This window comes from Ursus maritimus, unplaced genomic scaffold, assembly GCF_017311325.1.
Source record: "Ursus maritimus isolate PB19 unplaced genomic scaffold, ASM1731132v1 scaffold_5, whole genome shotgun sequence".
Lineage (NCBI taxonomy): Eukaryota > Metazoa > Chordata > Mammalia > Carnivora > Ursidae > Ursus > Ursus maritimus.
This window is the reverse complement of record NW_024426663.1, coordinates 85,173,805-85,192,728: the sequence shown is the minus strand read 5'-3', so window position 1 is coordinate 85,192,728 and position 18,924 is coordinate 85,173,805. Positions and strand designations below refer to the sequence as shown.

General features: G+C 36.5%; 1 protein-coding gene across 1 annotated transcript in view; it reads left to right on the top strand.

Annotated features, from left to right (window-relative positions):
* LOC121100815 (butyrophilin subfamily 1 member A1-like) overlaps window positions 1-8,519 on the top strand; it is a 63,482-nt gene extending 54,963 nt beyond the window's left edge. Inside the window, exons 4-6 of the mRNA XM_040622728.1 lie at window positions 5,056-5,121; window positions 7,225-7,251; window positions 7,948-8,519. Coding sequence (XP_040478662.1) covers window positions 5,056-5,121; window positions 7,225-7,251; window positions 7,948-8,519 — 665 coding nt within the window. The remainder of the gene's footprint in view (window positions 1-5,055; window positions 5,122-7,224; window positions 7,252-7,947) is intronic.
* Window positions 8,520-18,924: the final 10,405 nt, after the last annotated feature.

Here is an 18,924-nt window from a genome sequence, read left to right as displayed (position 1 = left end):
GGAACTGCTCAGGGCAATGTGTCCCTCTTTCCTCAGAGTCGGTAGCCTGATCAGTACAGAGCTAAGTGTGGCCAGTCCACCAGTACCTGTTGGGTGGAAAAACTGGTGCTTATTTTTGCATTCTTCTTTGTCTGTTTGTTTTGCTCATTATTTTTCTAGATTATGTAGGAAAAAAGAACATGAGATCTGTTTTCTGTCCTGGTCTAGATTTAAAGATCACATAACACCTAATTGTCACAGAATTCCTTCTGTCATAATTAATCTCTTCTACTCACTGCTTTTGTTATTGTTCGGAATCTTATGTCTTTTTCCGTATTTCTCTGAGCCATGAGTAAGGCAAGGTGATGATTGCTTAGAACTGGACTTTTCTGAGACTTGGGGGATGCTCTATGAGACCTCAGGAATATCATGGGGAGGAAGGAGTTCCTAAGAGACTTACCAAGTACTCATTCCCCATGAAAGGATATAAGTAGGTTGGGAATTGGGAGGGAGGACCTTGAGGAATCTCCCAAAATCCTCCCCAGAAGAAAGAGTGAACATTACAGCATCTGAACACACAGAGGATGCTCATGGGAGACAAGTTTTTCTCGTTGCTGTCCACAACGTACACTCTGCTCCATCTTCAGCTCTTTTCCCTTGAGGAACTAGAAGCTTCACGGGAGGTGAGATAAGGAGGGGCGAGGGTCGTTGTTTGGCCTGGACAATTTCATTCTCAAAACCTATATGGAAAAAACAATTCTGGGAATTTCATTTGAAAGGCTAATAGTGAGATTAAATGTGGTTGCTTCCTGCATACACGTGATGATTCCCAGGTTATTCTATAAATCAGTGATGGAGGCACATAGAGCTGTGTGTTGTATAGTTTCTCAGATCAAATGTTTAATAAATAGCTATTTAGAAAATGTCCTTATTTAAATGAATTTGGTCCAGTTCATGAACCATACTATACTATCTACTTAAGAAACTTCTCAAGAAAGGCCCTGTGAGGCCACTTCTGACTCTTACCTGAATTACTCAACACAGTGAGTTATGCTGATGTGCTGGAGGGTAAAAACCATGGGCCTTCTCATGGACTCTACGTCTGCAGCCATGGAGATTTCAATCTGCAGGACAAATCAGCAATAGGTTCAGATGATGTGTGATGTCTCCAGGACTGTCGGACTAAACAACCTGTGGTTTGGAGCATTTTATGTTGTGGATGAGGAAACTACCACTCTGTTTCTAACACTCAAGAGACACATTGTATGTGTTTATGGTTGTTCACAGAAAGGCTCTATTGCTTGAGGTGAACAGGTTAAAGAAACCACCTCACTAATGCAAGGTTAGCTAAAGCAAACCCTCCCTCTGAGGAAATCCTTAGGAAGTATATTTTTCTTTGTTTGTGTTTCATTTCGTTTCATCATCTTCCAGGAATTGTGAATGTTCTTGTGATAAAATAGGGATCTGAAGGAAGGCCAGTTTCAGGCTACCTCCTATTCTAAGAAAACTGAATGGAATTGGCAGGTCTTTGGCACCTGTTTTTTCAACTTGCAGACATCATCCAAAAGATTCCCTTTTAAATATCCTGTTTTATTTCTATAAACACATTTACAAGTCAATGTGTGCATTTTTAGATTGTTATTTTGTTATTGATTATTATTAATTATTCAGAAAATAAGTGTCTCTCTCTGTGTCAGAGATATACACTGGATCATCAAGTCTTTGGTCTCAGGGTCTTTGTTGTGAAATGGGACCCAGTTCTGGGACAGATTTTCTGTGAGTAGGGATAATCAGAAGGGGGAATGAACCATGAAAGACTATGGACTCTGGGAAACAAACTGAGGGCTTTAGAGGGGAGGGGTGGGGGAACGGGATAGGCTGGTGATGGGTAGTAAGGAGGGCACATATTGCATGGTGCCCTGGGTGTTATACGCAAACAATGAGTCATGGAACTTTACATAAAAAACTTGGGATGTACTGTATGGTGACTAACATAACATAATAAAAAATCATTATTAAAGAAAGAGGTCACATTCTAACTTACTGTTGTTTTGTTTACTTCTTGATTAGAGAAAACTGAAAAAGAGAATGGTAAGTGATATTTATTTTTGACTGAAACAGTGTTTGAATGTGCCACACTTGATGCTCTTTCAGTATTATAAAAAAGCCAAAATTCAGACCCACTACTTATGATCTAAAAACGTTAAGAAACAACTAAAATATCTTCCTGCTACTTTTCAAAAAGTAAAGTAGTCATAACACAAGGAAAGTTTTAGCCGTAAATGCAGAAGAACCAGACATGTCAGGTAGTGCTGGTGAGGGCTGCAACTCAAGTCTGACATGTGCTCCATGCAGTGAGGGCCCTCATTCTTTGTGTCTATGGTTATTAACTGCCTAGTCCATAGTCAGTGCTTAGGAAACAATGAGGGAAAAAATGACTCTCTTTCACTTTGGAAGTTGCTCTCTCAGGACAGGTGCACATTCCACATTTAAATAATAAATGGAAATAAATATTCTCACAAACATTGTGGAAGAGGGTTAGTGTTACCAGGAACACATACAACAGTGAGATTGGCCTTAGTCCTGGGTTGTGGATTTGCTGAAGAAGAGGCAACAGAGAAGAGACTCATGGTAGTGAAGAGGACATTTCAGTCAAAGAGAGCAGTAGCATGTGGAAAGCAGGAAGCACAGGAGACTCTAAAGACTGGGCAGATGTGAGCCCATGATTCCATCAGATTAGAGATAATATCCAGCTGATTCCCTTCCAGAAAATCCCGTCAGGACTGTAGGGTAGACAAAGGTTATGAAATGCAGTGTTTACCATTCTATGAATTTTGAATGTTGCCCAGGAAACAGAAATTTGGATATTATGCAAGAAATTCAGGGAATCATACAAATATTTTTGACTGCCGTGAATCTCTTGCTTATAGTTGTATTATCTATTGACATAAATGTTATTTCTTTAGCTGCATGACAATTTCAGTTTCATAAATCTTAAAAAAAATTAAAAATTAAGTAATATCTTAAAACTCTGCCATATCTTTCAATATAAATGTCTTCTTCATTTTACATAACTGATTTCTCTTATAGTACCTATATTCTTGTCCTAATGTATGTAGCTCATACAGAAACAGCTAGAGAAGATTAAATGATATATCTTGATTGCATTATACAATTAAATGTGTTGAAATGATAAACAATTATGCTTAGAACTTTCTTAGAACAGTATTTTGTTGTTTTCATTTTAAAATAAAATCACCATTTTGATGAAGGTTAATTCATGATGTATGTGCATATTTATAGTAGACTTTCTTTAAAATTCATTAACTTTAGGGGCATTTGGTTGTCTCAGTCAGTTAGTCATCTACCTTGGCTCAGATTGTGATCCTGGAGTCCTGGGATTGAGGCGAGCATCCAGCTTCCTGCTCAGAGTGGAGATTGCTTCTCCGTCTGCCTCTGTTGCAGAGTCCTGTTTGTGCTCTCTTGCTCTCTGTCTGTCAAATAAATACAAAAACCTATAAATAAAATCAAATAACTTTATTTTCTAGTAAATACAAAACTTTCACAAAGGAAAAAAAAGAGCTCTGTTGATAACTGGATGCTAAATATTCTTAAGTCATGTATGATTATAAGTACATTTTGAACACTATATTGAACACATATTAAACGTAATATGCAAAGTAATGTATCTGGCAAAATTCATGTACATAAGAATTCTATTTTTCTTTAAATTTTTAATTTTTATTTGGGATGTTTCTATATTCCAGTATGTTGGCTCTACCAGCATTAGCTAATACCTCTGATATCTGTATCACTTCTTATAATTATAATTTCTTTTTTGTGGTGAGGACATATTTTTTAAAGATTTATTTATTTATTTATTTATTTATTTATTTATATGAGAGAGAGAGACTGGCAGAGTGTGGGAAGGGCAGAGGGAGATAATCACAAGCAAACTCCCCACTGAGCTTGGACACCAGCTCAGAGCTCCATCTCAGGACCCTGAGATCACGACATCAGCCAAAATCAAGAGTTGGACACTACCAACTGAGCCATCCAGGCAGCCCTGAAGTGAGGACATTAAAAATCTAATCTCTTAGCAACTTTGAAATAGTTCTTTATAACATAAATAAAAGCAAATAAGTGCTTATTTGCCTTACGTTTTTTATTGATATATAAATGACATATTTCGTTGTGTAAGTTTAAGGCGTACATGTTGATTTGATACATTTACATATTGTAATATAATAACCACCTTATTAGCTAACACCTCCTTAAAATTGCATGATTATAATTCATTTGTTGAGTGAGAACAATTAAGGTCTAGCCTCTGAGCCACTTTGAAGTTGATAATGCTTTAGTGTTGACTACAATCACAATGCTGTACAAAAATCTCCAGAACTTATTCATATCCTAGCTGTAAGTTTTCACTCTTTGGCTACCATCTTCCCAGTTCTCCCCATCCCAACCTTCCAGTAATAACCATTCTATTCTGTTTCTATTACTTCAGTTTTTTTTTAATTCACATATATGTGATACCATACATTATTTTTCTTTCTCTTTTTGACTTCACATATCATAATGCATTCACATATCATCTCCATTCATGAGGTCACAAGAGCCATTTCCATTTTTTTAGTGCCTGAATAATAATAAAATTATATATACAAATATATATAATTATAAACTTATATATAAAAATATATAAGTATAAATAATATATACATAATATATAATTATATAATACACACAATTAATTATAATTATATATATATAATTGTGCACATTATATATAATTCTTTATAATGTATGTACAGATATACACACACACACACCACACATGAATATATAATGTTGGTTCTTTTCATGTGCCTGTTGTTCTTTTGGGTATTTGTACATCCTCTGTGCAAGTGTACTCATTTCCTCTGCCCATCTTTTTAATCAGACTGTTTGCTTCTTGCTATTGAGTTGAATATGTTTTTTATATATTTTGGATATTAACTCTTTTATCATGACTTTCAAATATTTCCTGCCATTCTGTATGATGTCATTTCATTTTGTTGTTTTTCCTCACAGTTCTGGAAGTTCGGAAATCCAAGGTCGAGGCACCAGCAGGTCTGGTATCTGAGAATCCACTTTCTGGTTTGCAGATGGTCATATTCTCACTGTGTTCTCACATGGCAGAAAGCTGAGAAAAAGAACAAGTGTTCATGTCTCTCCTTATAAGAACACTAATCCTCTTCATGAGGACACCAATATTTTATGACCAAATCACTTTCCAAAGCCCACACTTCCTAATATGATTACACCAGGTGTTAGGCTTTTAAAGTAATAATTTACTAGAAGGAAATTCAGTCCATAACATAACATTACAGGCAAGGTAGTCAAACACTTTCTTGGTGAAAGGTTAAAAAAAGAAACACTGGCAAAATGGTTATAGAATTTTATACTTGTTAAATTATTAGGAAATACCTACACACTACAGTAATATGGGACTTTGCTAGGAAAGAGACCTGAAGTTTATATGTGGGTCCATGTACCTCCCCTACCTCCACCTCCATGCCCAGCATCTTGTGCAAAGGAAGAGAATAAAATAAATAGATAATAATGAGAGAAACTAGAAACAAAGAGAGAAAAAGAGCAGCAAAGAAATATAGAAAAAAACCAAAGACAGGAAAGGCATGGAGTTGTGCACCAGTGTGGTGAGGGTCGTGGCTTATAGTCACAGTGAAGTGACCATGAGGAAAATTGCAATACCAGTTGTGGTTGGGTGTATGTCATTGTCCTTCTGAGGTGTGTGCCTATATGTGTTTATTTGTGTGTGCGTGTGTTTGTATATTTTATGTATTTCTACACCTCTAGATTCAGTGGGGTAAAGATTTTCATAATATAAAATGACACATAATTGCAAAATTCACCATGTACTCAAATTCTTTCTTAATATGTTAATCATATTGGGGCAAATTTGCGTTTTTAAAACAAACATTATAGCAAAAGTCACTGTGTTTAGTTATTTTCTTAAATTTTTAAAAGATTTTTAAATTTATTTTAGAAGGGTTGGGGCAGAGGGAGAGGGAGAGAGAGATGCAAGCAGACTCCACACTCAGTGTGGAGCCAGATGTGGGGCTTGATCTCAAGACCCTGAGATCAGGGCCCTGAGGTCCTGATCTGAGGCAAAACCAAGAGTTGGATGCTTAACTGTGCAGGAGCCCCTCCATTTAGTCTTTAATTCTTCAGGTGTTAGAGAAACAAAAAATTATATCCAAACCTCACTGATGCTTTCAGTGCTACCTTCTTAAATATGTACTTTTTTTGTTAGTGCAGTCTGCAGGATTCCATGTGCTTAATGAAAACACCTGGGAGTGGGTATTTCTGGGCAAAAAAAATGTGCATTATGATCCTTTGAATTATGCTAAAGCAATGGCAACCAAAAGGCTTTAAACCGTTATTTTCCAAACCTGTAACTTTAATCCACCCATTGTCTTTTTCTTAACACAAATGATTTACATGTGCAAATATTAGAAAAAGAGTCTAGTTAATAGCTCCTAGCCACATTCTCACAAGGATTTCTCCCTGTTTTGCTTTTTGGGAAAGCTTCATGAAGAATTTGATAAGTAATATTTCTCTCTGAGAATAGAAATGTAAATATATTTCAAAGCAAACTCTCACTACATCCCATTCATTCAAAAACAAACTGAGGGCTTCAGAGGGGATGGGGGTGGGGGAATGGGATAGGCTGGTGTTGGGTAGTAAGGAGGGCACGTATTGCATGGTGCACTGGGTGTTATACGCAGCTAATGAATCATTGAACTTTACATCAAAAACCAAGGATGTACTGTATGGTGAATAACATAATATAATACAAATATTATGATAAAAAAATGCAGCCTGAGTTCCAAGAGCTTTACAATAAAAATTGATGGTTTCCAACTTACTTGTATTACAGAACCTCAACAACCAAGAAATGCAAGCTGCAATATCTGTAGACTGAATAACGTATTTTATAAATTAAATGTATAATTATTTTTTAAATGTTGTGAGATAACTCTTATGACTAACAAAATAAAAAATAAAAGTTCATGAATGTAAAAAAAAAGGATAAAAATCCTGGGAGAAGATGAGCAACGGAAATGGCCACCTCTAGCCCTGACTCCTGTACCTGCCTTTTGACCACTCATCTCTTTCCTGTTTTACTCACTGCTAAGTCTTGGTTTCAAAACTATAATTTTTTTCTTTTAATTTTAGGGTTGGAATTTGCTCGGAGATTTGCAGGTAACTAGAGACTGAAGTACTTGGATATGGATTCTTACTTTTAGCCAGCATACTGGGTCACTATAGAAGGAGACTATAACACACTCACAAACTCACATAGAATACACACACACACACACACACACACACCTTTTATTTTTCCTCTGAAACTTCCATTTTATCATGAATATTGTCAAAAACATTCAGATTTGAAGTAAATATATGCAATTTTTTCATCAGTTCATAAATCAAATCAGGTCTGTACCTGAATCCAAACATTAATGGATATTAATAATTATAGTTGGACAAACATCTCTAAATCTTGTTGTCTCAACTACAAAATAAAAATACTTCTCCATTTGACTATTTGTTATTAAAATTAAAAATGTATAAATGTATTTCAAACAGCACTAGGGACATAATAAGTGTTCAGTGTAACATTGGTCATATTCAAAAAAATATTTTGACTAGAAAAAAATCTAGATGTTTAGATACCCATTTTTTTTCCATTCTGAACAAATGCTCATTATCAAGTTATCAAGTGTGTATGTTGATAAATAGAGGTGATATAAAAAGCATGACATGAGGGAAAGGAGCAGCTTCATTTGAGGAAAGCTGTAGAAAGATCCAAGACAAAGGAGGGTCACTTGTATAATGTGTTAAATGTTGTGGATTATTAGTGATCACAGCCAAGACTGACAACATGTTCTTCCGTAGAAAATGTTACCTTGGATCCAGACACAGCTCATCCATATCTCCAAATTGCTGAAGACAACAAAAGTGTGAAAGGAGGTGTTATCTTGCAGGATCTACCCAAAAGTACACAGCGGTTTGATAACCTAGTCTGTGTATTAGGTCAGCAAATGTTTTCTGAAGGTAAACACTCCTGGGAAGTGAGTGTGAATAATAAAATGGAATGGACTTTAGGCATTTGTAAAGATTCTGTCTGCAGACAAGGAGAAATCACAGTGTCCCCAGAGACCGGGTTCTGGACACTGTGCTTGAATAAAAGTAATGACTACCAAGCTGTTGCAAATCCACCAGTAGTACTCCACGTTGAGAAACCTCCTAAGATTATTGGAATCTTCTTGGACTATGAGGCTGGGAAGGTCTCCTTTTATAATGTGACCACCAGGTCTCACATCTACACCTACAAAGAGTGCTTCACAGAGGCCTTGAGACCATACTTTTATCCTGGTCCCCTCTACAATGGTCAAAATGGAAACCCTCTGACCATCCTGCCCTTCAGTCATTTAGACAAGCCAGGAAGAAGATTTCTTTGTGACTGAGGAAAAACTGATCTATTGTGAATCTGCTGAGACTTTATATATATATAAAGACTATATATACATATATATATATATATATATATATATATCTTTTATTTTTGAATGATCAGGATGCTGGACTTCATCCTTCAAATAAATCTAAAAATCATTTTGATGCCATAAGTTATATGTTTTTACCATTTTAGTCCTCATTATGTCTATATGTTAATGAATAAGAATTATTTGATTTGAATTACATGCTATAAAATTTATTTGACAATTCCAGGCCAAAAGACATACATATAATAGCCAAAGGAAATATCTACTTTTACAAGTGGTAAAGGAAAGCTAATTCTCAGTTGATCCCTGATAGGTGTGACTTCTCCTTCATTCATGTTTTGAAATGAAAGAGGGTGTGGGTTCTACTCTGTAACATCAGGAAATTGACTGGGTCCCAATTGATAGTGCCTAAACCTAGAGGAGCATGATTGCTTTGACAATAGAGCTCTATACCTGGACTTACTTACTGTTCAGTCTAAAAAAAATCTTCAAGTGAATATCTCTTCCAGACATTCATTTCCTTACCTTTTCACCTCAGTGCTGTTTTGCAGTTATAATGACCATAATCTCCAACTTAATTTAATAGAACACTGCCATTTATTGATCTATTCAACAAATGATTATTTGGCACTGTATAGATGTGTTCTAGATATCCATTATCTACAATACTGTAGATTGTGTATTTGTAACTGGAACTGTGTATCTGGCACTGGCAATAAACTGGTAAAAGCTGACAATTTCTAGTTTCAAAATGTTGAGTGGGAAATGATCAAGGTATCGAGATAGAGAATGATAATGAGTGGGTTCTCTTAAATCTAGCTATCAGAAAAACTCTCGCTGAGAAAGTGATGCATAAAGATGGAATTTACCACATGCATAGTTGGAAATAATTTGATTAAAGACAACATGTGAAATGCAGAAAGAGTGGTCCTGGGTGATAAAGTAGAGGAACACCTACAGGGCTCAGATGAGTTTGGGTCAGAATGGTTTTAAAGTAGTTTGCAAAGGTAAGTAGCTGAAGCAACATGACAGGCTGAGTTGAAATGGATTTTCTTTGTGCCACCAACAGACCATTTGGGTGTATTATAATAAAATAATTAAAATATAAGTAAAGAAAGGTTCAAATGAAATCCTTGAGCAATAATAATAATAGTAATAGTAATGATGATGATAATAATAATAGGTGAACTATTCCAAATGAATACCAACCCCATCGTCATAGGTTATTTTAAAGGAGGTGGCCTAATCGGATTACATGAATCTACCTGCTTACGGGCATGGTATATGTAATAAGTCAAGAGAGAACATGGAGGCTTCAGGAAAGATCTGTAGGTGCATTCCAAGATACCGTACCGGAAAATTGGGGCATGGTATGTTTGCCTGTTCCTCACTTTAAACTTATGGGGGAAAAAATAAAGCTTAGTTAACCTATCCCATGAAATCTAAAGAACACAGTGGACCTATGTTCACCTTCTGCCTGGGATGTTGAGAGTGAGAGAAGGGCCAGCAGCTACTCTGTAGTGTGATGCAGGAGTGCTGCATTGCATGACTGGTGTACTTAGTTTTTCAGAGTGAAGATCTCATGTTTTCTGAAGACTAGAATATGGTCCATGGGAAAGGACTCTTCTGGAATGCTGCCTGCAAAAGAGAATACATATTAGTGGAAATTAGATTATGTCTATCGGATGCCTGTTGGCTGAGAAAGGAATCTTGAGAAACCAAAATACAGACATATTTCACCCTCCTCAAAGTAACAGCAAGAAAAAGTTCCTCAGCAATTTGGGGGCCTTTGAAGAACTAATGAGGGAAAAGTGATCTTGAAATGTTTTCTATCATAGTTCATCACAATGACCAACTAAAAACTCTCACTCCATTACAAAAATAACAATAAAAATAAATAGTAATAATGAAAAATAAATGTAGCCATTACAACAATAATTAAGTAAAAATGTTCTCACTCTAGTCACCTCTGATACCCCCTCACTCAGACACTCCAAAGTTCCCTAAAATGTGTTTTTTCCTTTATCACAGTTAGAAATATATCAATCCATTTAATTATTGATTTTTTTTACTGGTGGATTTTAGCTAGAGGACATAGGTAAATGCTAAGGAAAAAATCCATGTAGCATAGTGAGGCATCTTTCCACTAACATTATACTGTACTGTAGAATAAGATTTAGAAAATGTGGAAAAATTCAGCCAAAGGAGAAATTCATGACAAAAATAATTTGCAAAAATTAACTATTCCAGATGTATCCTCCAGATACACAGACAATACAATCTCACTATGCTGAAATTCCTGAAATTCTGCTATAATTAAAAATTAGAAGATCAGGGAGGATTTAAGATGGCAGAGAATAGGGGAACCCTAAGCTTGCCTTGTCCTTGGAACACAGCTAGATATATATCATATCATTCTGAACACCAAGAAATCAATCTGAGAACTGAGAGAAAAAAACTGTACATCAAAAATAGAGAAATGACCACCTCATGGAAGGTAGGATTTATGAAGGGTTGATTTTGCGGAGAAAAGAACTGCAGGTAATGCAGAGGGAGGCACCCTGAGTACGGAGAGAAAAGTGAGAGGAAGGGAGAGAGAGAAGCAACAGATGCACAAGAAAAAATCTTCCCCAAAACAATTGACTGGGAAAAGGATAGGGGATGACTACCACAAGTTATTATGAGCAGTGGAGAGCAGAGTCTGAAGTGTTAAAAGTCTTTGCTACGGATCATGCCTGGTGGGCCTAGCAGTGGACCTGTGGGGAGGAGGGCAGAGACCTGAGATTGGGCAGTATGGTGGGAGGATCTACAGGGTTGCTTGGGGGAGAAGCAATTTCCCTTGTTGTAGTGTATATGGGAGTGGTGGCATGGCCTGACTCAGGACAAAAGAACTGGTGATGCCAATGTGCTGCCCTGTTCATTAGCACAAGGACAGGGACATGGGCTGAGGACAGCAAAACGTGGTTCTGGCTTTTTGTTGTGCTTTACCATAAACCCCAAAGTGCTGTGTGGTCATACAACCACTTTTCTGGGAGAAACTGCAAATGGCAAAAGCATGATGAGACCCTCCCACAGAGGAGCAGAACAGGTCCATGCCACATGGGCAGGTCTTTAAATCTGGAGTTTTGAATCTCAGTTATGTGTCTGAGATAAAACATGGGAGTGCTGCACCATATGACAGACAGATAGCTCAGACACAGACAGTGGAAAGGCAGGGGACTGACAGAAGTTGGAGACACAAGAGGGATGATTCTTTGCTCTTCTGTCAGCATTTTCTGAAGAGTGTTGGGAGTGAACTCCCCGTGGGGATGAGAGAGCAGGGTACTGCAATTTCTTTCCTCTCCCTGCCCATCAGCACGGATCAACATCAGTGAGTAACACAGCGTGCCCGCCCCCCAGTGCAGACCTGAACTGCTTGCACCAAGGCCCACCTCCCAAAGTCCTTCAGGTGCATCTCCCCCAGGGCAAGTACACCTAAAAATCAGTGTGGCAGGCCCTGCCTCCAGAAGATTAGCAGATACCACCCAGAATTACCAAGTCTGCTGATCACAGAGTACTGAAAAGCTTCAGCTCTAGGGGAAACAGGATCTAGTTTCTTTCTTTTCTTTCTTCTTTCTTTCTTTCTTTCTTTCTTTCTTTCTTTCTTTCTCTCTCTTTCCTTCCTTCCTTCCTTCCTTCCTTCCTTCCTTCCTTCCTTCCTTCTCTTACTTTCTTTATGATTTGCCTTCCTTTAACAAGCAGACCAAAACACACCCAGTTAAAACTTGTCACAGTGTACAAGATAGAGACACCCACTGAGGCAGGCAAGGAGAAACTCCACAGAAGATTGATCTGAAGGTAGCAGCAGCCAAAAAATAACAGTAGAATGCATATAGAACCCCTCTGCTTTTATTTATGGACCTCTTCTATAGCCATTACTCTCAGGAGCTGAAATATAATAGTCTTTCCTAATAATCATATACACACAAAACAGCTGCTTAGATGAAATGACAAGAAACAGAAATTCATTCCCAAAAAAGAATAGGAAGAAATAGCACACAGAGATTTACCAATACAGACATAAGTAAGATGCCTGAAACAGATTTTAAAACACAATTCTAAGTGAAATAAGTCAAACAGAGAAAAACAATTATCATATGGTTTCACTCATTTATGGAACATAAGAAGTAGGAGAAAAAGGGAAGAAGAAAGGGGGGGTAAACAGAAGAGAGAATGAACCATGACAGACTATGGACTCTGAGAAAAAAACTGAGGGCTTCAGAGGAGACGGGGGGTGGGGGAATGGGATAGGCTGATGATGGGTATTAAGGAGGGCACGTATTGCATGGTGCACTGGGTGTTATACGCAAGTAATGAATCATGGAACTTTACATCAAAAACTAGGGATGTACTGTATGGTGACTAACATAGTATAGTAAAAAGTATTACATTAAAAAAAACCACAATTATAAGAATATGAGCTGGACTTGTAAAAAGGCATAGAAAACACTAGAGAATCCCTTATTACAGAGAGAAAAAAATCCTAAAAATTAGTCAGGCCAAATTCAAAAATGCTATAACTGAGATGCAAACTAACCAGATGGCATATAGCAAGGATGACTGAAGCAGAAGAACAAACCAATGATATAGAAGACAAAATTATGAAAAATAATGAACCTGAGTAAAGGAGAATAAGAAAGGTATTGGATCATGAATGTGGACGTAGGGAACTCATCGACCCCTTCAAAATGTAATAACATTCATGTCATACGAGTCCTAGAAGAATATGAGAGAGAAAGAATGGCAAGAGGTTTACTTCAGCTAATTATAGCTTAAAATCTGCCTAATTTGGAGAAAGAAAAGCGTACCAAAATCTGAGAAGGACAGAAAATTACCATCCAACTGAAAAAAAGCTGGCCATAACCAAGACAGTCAAATTCACAAAATAAAAAGATAAGGAAAGAATCATGAAAGCAGCAAGGAAAAGAAAAAAAAAAAAGTCCTTAACCTACGAGGGAAGACAGATCTGGCTCACAGCATATCAGTCCATAGAATCTGGGATAGCCAGTAAAGAGTGGCATGATATATTCAATGTGTTGAATGGGAACAAAATATGCAGCCAAGAATACTTTATTCAACAAGTCTGTCATTCATAATAGAAGGAGAGATAGTTTCCCAGACAAGCTAAAACTAAAAGAACTCATGGCCCCTAAACCAGCCTTGGAAGAAATTTTAAGGGGGCCCTTTGAGGAGGAAATAAATGACCAAAAGCAACAAAGAATAGAAAGTAACAGAGAATATCACAGGAAACATCAACTGTACAGGAACCTCAATAGCACTAAATTCATATCTATCAGTAATCACTCCAAATGTAAATGGACTAAATATTTTAATCATAGGGCATAGGCTACCAGAATGGATAAAAAACAAGGTCCCGCTGTATGCTGCAGCCTATGAGACTCACTTTAGACCCAAAGACTCATGCAGATTGAAAGGGAGGGATTTGTTATGATGAGCACTGGGTTCTATATGTAGGTGTTGAGTCATTATATACTACTCCTTAGGCCAATATTACACTATATGTGAACTGACTAGAATTTAAATAAAAATTTGAAAAAAAAAGTAAATCATAGACACTCATATTTAGTCAGAACGTGAAGCTGCAGAATTTCAGACTCAGGGGAACTGTGATAACACCTTTTTCCTGAAGTCTGTAGAGATTCAGAAGTCATTGAAAAGGGAAATGAATAAAATTTAGATCCCCAGATATGACTGTCTACATTTCTGTTGCTACAGTTGGTAGAAGAAATGCTGTGGAATAGGTCTCGGCTTCCTTGAAACAGTTTCATTAAGAAAAATGCAAAAATTTATTTTGACCATATCATTAAATCTAGATTGTCAAAATGGCACAATAATTCCTGAAAAGCAGATTATTTTGTCCTATAGTAAATGTGATCTCTAGTTACCTTAGCATGGGGGTAAATTGACAATTGGAGAAGCAATCTTAATATAAGGGGGTGTTATACGCAACTAATGAATCACTGAAATTTACATAAAAAACCAGGGATGTACTGTATGGTGACTAACATAATATAATAAAAAAACATTAAAAAAAGAATAAAGATGTGGATTTGGAAGTGGATTTTGTTGAGTGGAAGTCCTGATGTCATCAGTGTTAAGTCTTAGTCCTGGCCAATGGCTTTGCTTTTATAGCATAAATAGAACTCTGGAAAGCAAAGCTAGTAGATCACTGTGGGTTTCTGAACTATTAGCCAACTCAAGGCCATTGTCAATACTGGTAACAGAAGGGTTATCAGAGCAATTTATCAATTGTGGACTCCGGGATAAATTCCTTGGATTTTTTTCCCCAGAAATATGCGGGAGGCCATTTTTCATGTTCCTGTTACAGACAAATAGCACAAAATATTTTATTGGAGCTGAGAGCCCCAAAGACAGAAAGTCAGTGCTTGAACATTAGTCACTGAGCCTGACTCCTGACACTGAACCCTGGAAGTTGTTTTCCCCAGGAATGTGCCAGTGTTCACTTCTCTGGAAAGTAAAGAACTTTCTGGATATTGAAGACTGCTGAAGGTGATGGGCTGGAGCATATATACATGTTGTGATTCAAAATACAGCCTGAGAAAGATTCTATAATATGAAGGAAAGGAAAAAAAATAGTGGGATGAAAGCTATAACCAGCTGTCAAGGACTGAGAGTCAACAACAGGAGAAACGAGGAAGAAGGGAAATGTCAGGTGGTTGTCATGTGGAGAGACCTTGGAGAAGGGGTTGCCACCCTTTTTAAAGGCCTTAATGGCTCATCCTGTCATTCTGCCCAATAAATCTGCTAAAGGGAAGTAAATCTGTCACTTCCCAATGGAAAGGAGATTTGCAAAGTTCTGTCAGTCTCTGACTGAAGGATCCCTCTGCCCTTCTGTGGACCCATCTCACCTCCTGTCCCAGAGAAGAAACTACAATGAACAGTTGTGGAACACAAACATTTTGAGACTTCAGGGCATTGGGACACAGGCAGCCCTACATCTGGTTTATTTGTCTGAATGGAAAATACAGTTCTTTGGGGTATAGCACAAAATGCAGCCCACGCTAAGAGGGCTTGCTCAGTGTGACTTCTGCTAATGGCTTTCATGAGGATATATAATGTTCACTACAGGACAGATGTTGCCTGGAGCTCAATGAGGATGAAGTACTGGCTCTCATCCCCTCTGCCATAGAAATGCCTACAGATACCCAGGGACCAATGAAGGAGTGCAACACAGCAGGTGAAATAGAACATATTTTAATAATTGATGATCAGGGAAGTAGGTATGGAATGATTATTAATGCAGTCTTACTTCATATCATAGATAAGTTTCAAATTTAACTGGATTTCCATTCTAAATATAAGCAATAGAATACACAGATTTTAGTAAATAGCATAGGTCACTTTCTTTATACTCGAAGAGGAATTTTTCAATTAAGACACGAAATGTACTGACACTAAAACAAGTGGATGATTTTGAGTGTATTAAAATAAGCAAGATCTATTAATGAAAAAAAGACATAAACAGGATGAAAAGAAACCCCAGATGGAGAAATGGTCTTTTTTAACATGTCTTATGAAAAAATATTTTTTGAAAAAGCAGGCAAAACCAAAAAATACTTTGAGAATGAGTTAATCCAGATGGCTAATAAATGAACAAATACTGAACACACTGTCAAATAGGAAATTTGTATTAAAACCACAGTGGAATATCTTCCTATAACTAACATGTTACCACATATTAAATATTCATAAGATACAAACTACTGGTGAGTAAATAAAATTGAAAATTTCATAAAGTACTGATGGAGTATAACTTGCTATGGTAATTTTCGGAAATGTTTTGTCATTATTCAAATTGGGAAGCATTCTATGGCCCAAAAATGACAGTCTTAAACAGAGAGGGTAAATAATTTTATTCCTAAAGGCAATAAGAAACATGTATATAAATGTTTATAAAAATTCTGTGTATAAATAGTCCCAACTGATGATATTCCTAGTGTTCATCAAAATACAGACTGAATGAATAAATAATGGTATACTTATAAAGTAGAATATTTATCTGCAATGAAATTGGACATCATAATCACATAAAATGCTTGGATTTTTCAACAGATAGAATGTTTACATAAAAGAGTAAGAAGATAAAAGCAAAAATCTGAGTCCATTGATAAAAATGTTTCAAATGTGAAACCTAAATTATATAGTATAGGAGTTGAGGCATAATTGTTTACATAAGGAGGCATTAAAAAGTGGCCAATATATCACTATCCACTGATTCAGAACAGTGGGTTATAGAGAAGGGTTTCATAACTTCACCACTATTGTCATTTTTGATCAATTGATTATTTGTTGTGGGGACCATTCTGTGCATTGTAGAATGCTTAATGGCATCCCTATCCATTCCCCATTGAATGGTCAGTAGCAAAGCGACTCCTTGCCCTGTAACGACCATATAACTGAGTCTATACACTGATGCATCCTGGAAAGGTTACATTTTTTTTTACCTGGTTACTATTATAAGAGTTTGACTTTGTAAGTTTTCATGGATTTTACATACACGTCTTCAAACACATTTCTTTGTGTACTGTACAACTCATAACACACACAAAAATAAATGCACCAACTCCCATATTTAAAATAAAATTTTATATTTTGACTGATATTCTCAATTTGTTCTTCTTACCATATCATAGATCCTGTTCTAATCCTTGGAATAGCTCCAAAAAGCCAGGCCACAGAAATGTTCCTCATGATCATTGTCACCTTTTATATCTCCTGCCTCCTTCTCCTCCACCTGCCAGTGAAGTACTCATAGGTGTAGTTTAGTTGCTTCTTGGATACAGAAATTTGAAGCACACTGTTAGTGGTGGAACATTGCTTGAACTCTAAGAAAAGTTATAGCAATTGTAAATACCAATATTTAACTGTGCATCTCATAAAGGCAAATATTCTTGGGCCTAAAAAAAAAAGTGGTATTATTTTTAGAAGTGTCCACCTACACTCCAAGGAAGGATGCAATTTGAGCATTATACATGCCTAACATGTTCTGAATCCAGTTTTAAATTACCATCAAGTACTATAGATTTAGGACTTAAAAGGTTTTTTTTTTTCTTTCTGGAAAATGGACATGATTTAACCCATAACAGATTTTTCTCTCCTTTGCTTATTCTCCTCTATAACCATATGATACAATGAGGACAATATATATATATCAGTGTCTTTTCCCATGTTTTATCTTGGCTGAATACCAGCTCATTCAATGTTCAGTTCAAAAGTCACTCACTACCAGACACATGTCTTAGCCATGCCATTTAAATTAGTGATACAGCTACATATTTTGCTTATCTGAATTTATATTGTTATTATATTATCTGTGAGTTTAATATTTGTCTTCAACTAAAACCCAAGTTCCTCTTATGCTGCCTCTTGTCCATATTGTTAAATGCTGCCTATCCATATTTTTTAACTCAAAATGTATTAAAGGCTCTGTTTTCTGGCTGACTGACGAATGTGTGTGTTAGTTATGGTTGCATAAACACGCAAAAATGTATGTCATAAGTAAATAAATAAGTAAAAATTAATTGAAATAATACACATTATGTATAAGATATTGATAGCCTTTGACAAAAAAGAAAGGGAAAATAGATGATAGCCAATCAAAACAACTTTTAAGAGATATTTTAATCCTGTAATGCTAATATTGCAGCTATCATTTCTGTGTAGTAAATACATAAGACTTCATAATATTGTCTTTGTCTTGTTATGTACTATTGTATTTTTTGTTATTTTTTTTCAGACAAATCTACATTTTTTTTCTTATAATTTTTATTTTGTTATGTTAGTCACCATACAGTATATCCTTAGTTTTTGATGTAATGTTCCATGATTCATTATTTGCATATAACACCCAGTGCACCATGCAATATGTGCCCTCTTAAGACCCATCACCAGCCTATCCCAATCCCCTACCCCCCTTCCCTCTGAATCCCTCAGTTTGTTTCACAGAGTCCACAGTCTCTCATGGTTCATTCACCCTTCTGTTTACCTCCCTTCATTCTTCCCTTCCTTCTCCTACTGATCTTCCTATTTCTTATGATCCATAAATGATCCATATGATAATTGGCTTTCTCTCCTTGACTTAGTCACTTAGCATAATCTCCTCCAGTCCCATCCATATTGCTACAAATGTTGGGTAATTGTTCTTTCTGATGGCTGAGTAATATTCCATTGCATATATGGAACACATCTTCTTAATCCAGTCATCTGTTGAGGGCATCTTGGCTCCTTCCACAATTTAGTATTGTGAAAAATGCTGCTATGAACATTGGGGTGCATATGGCCCTTC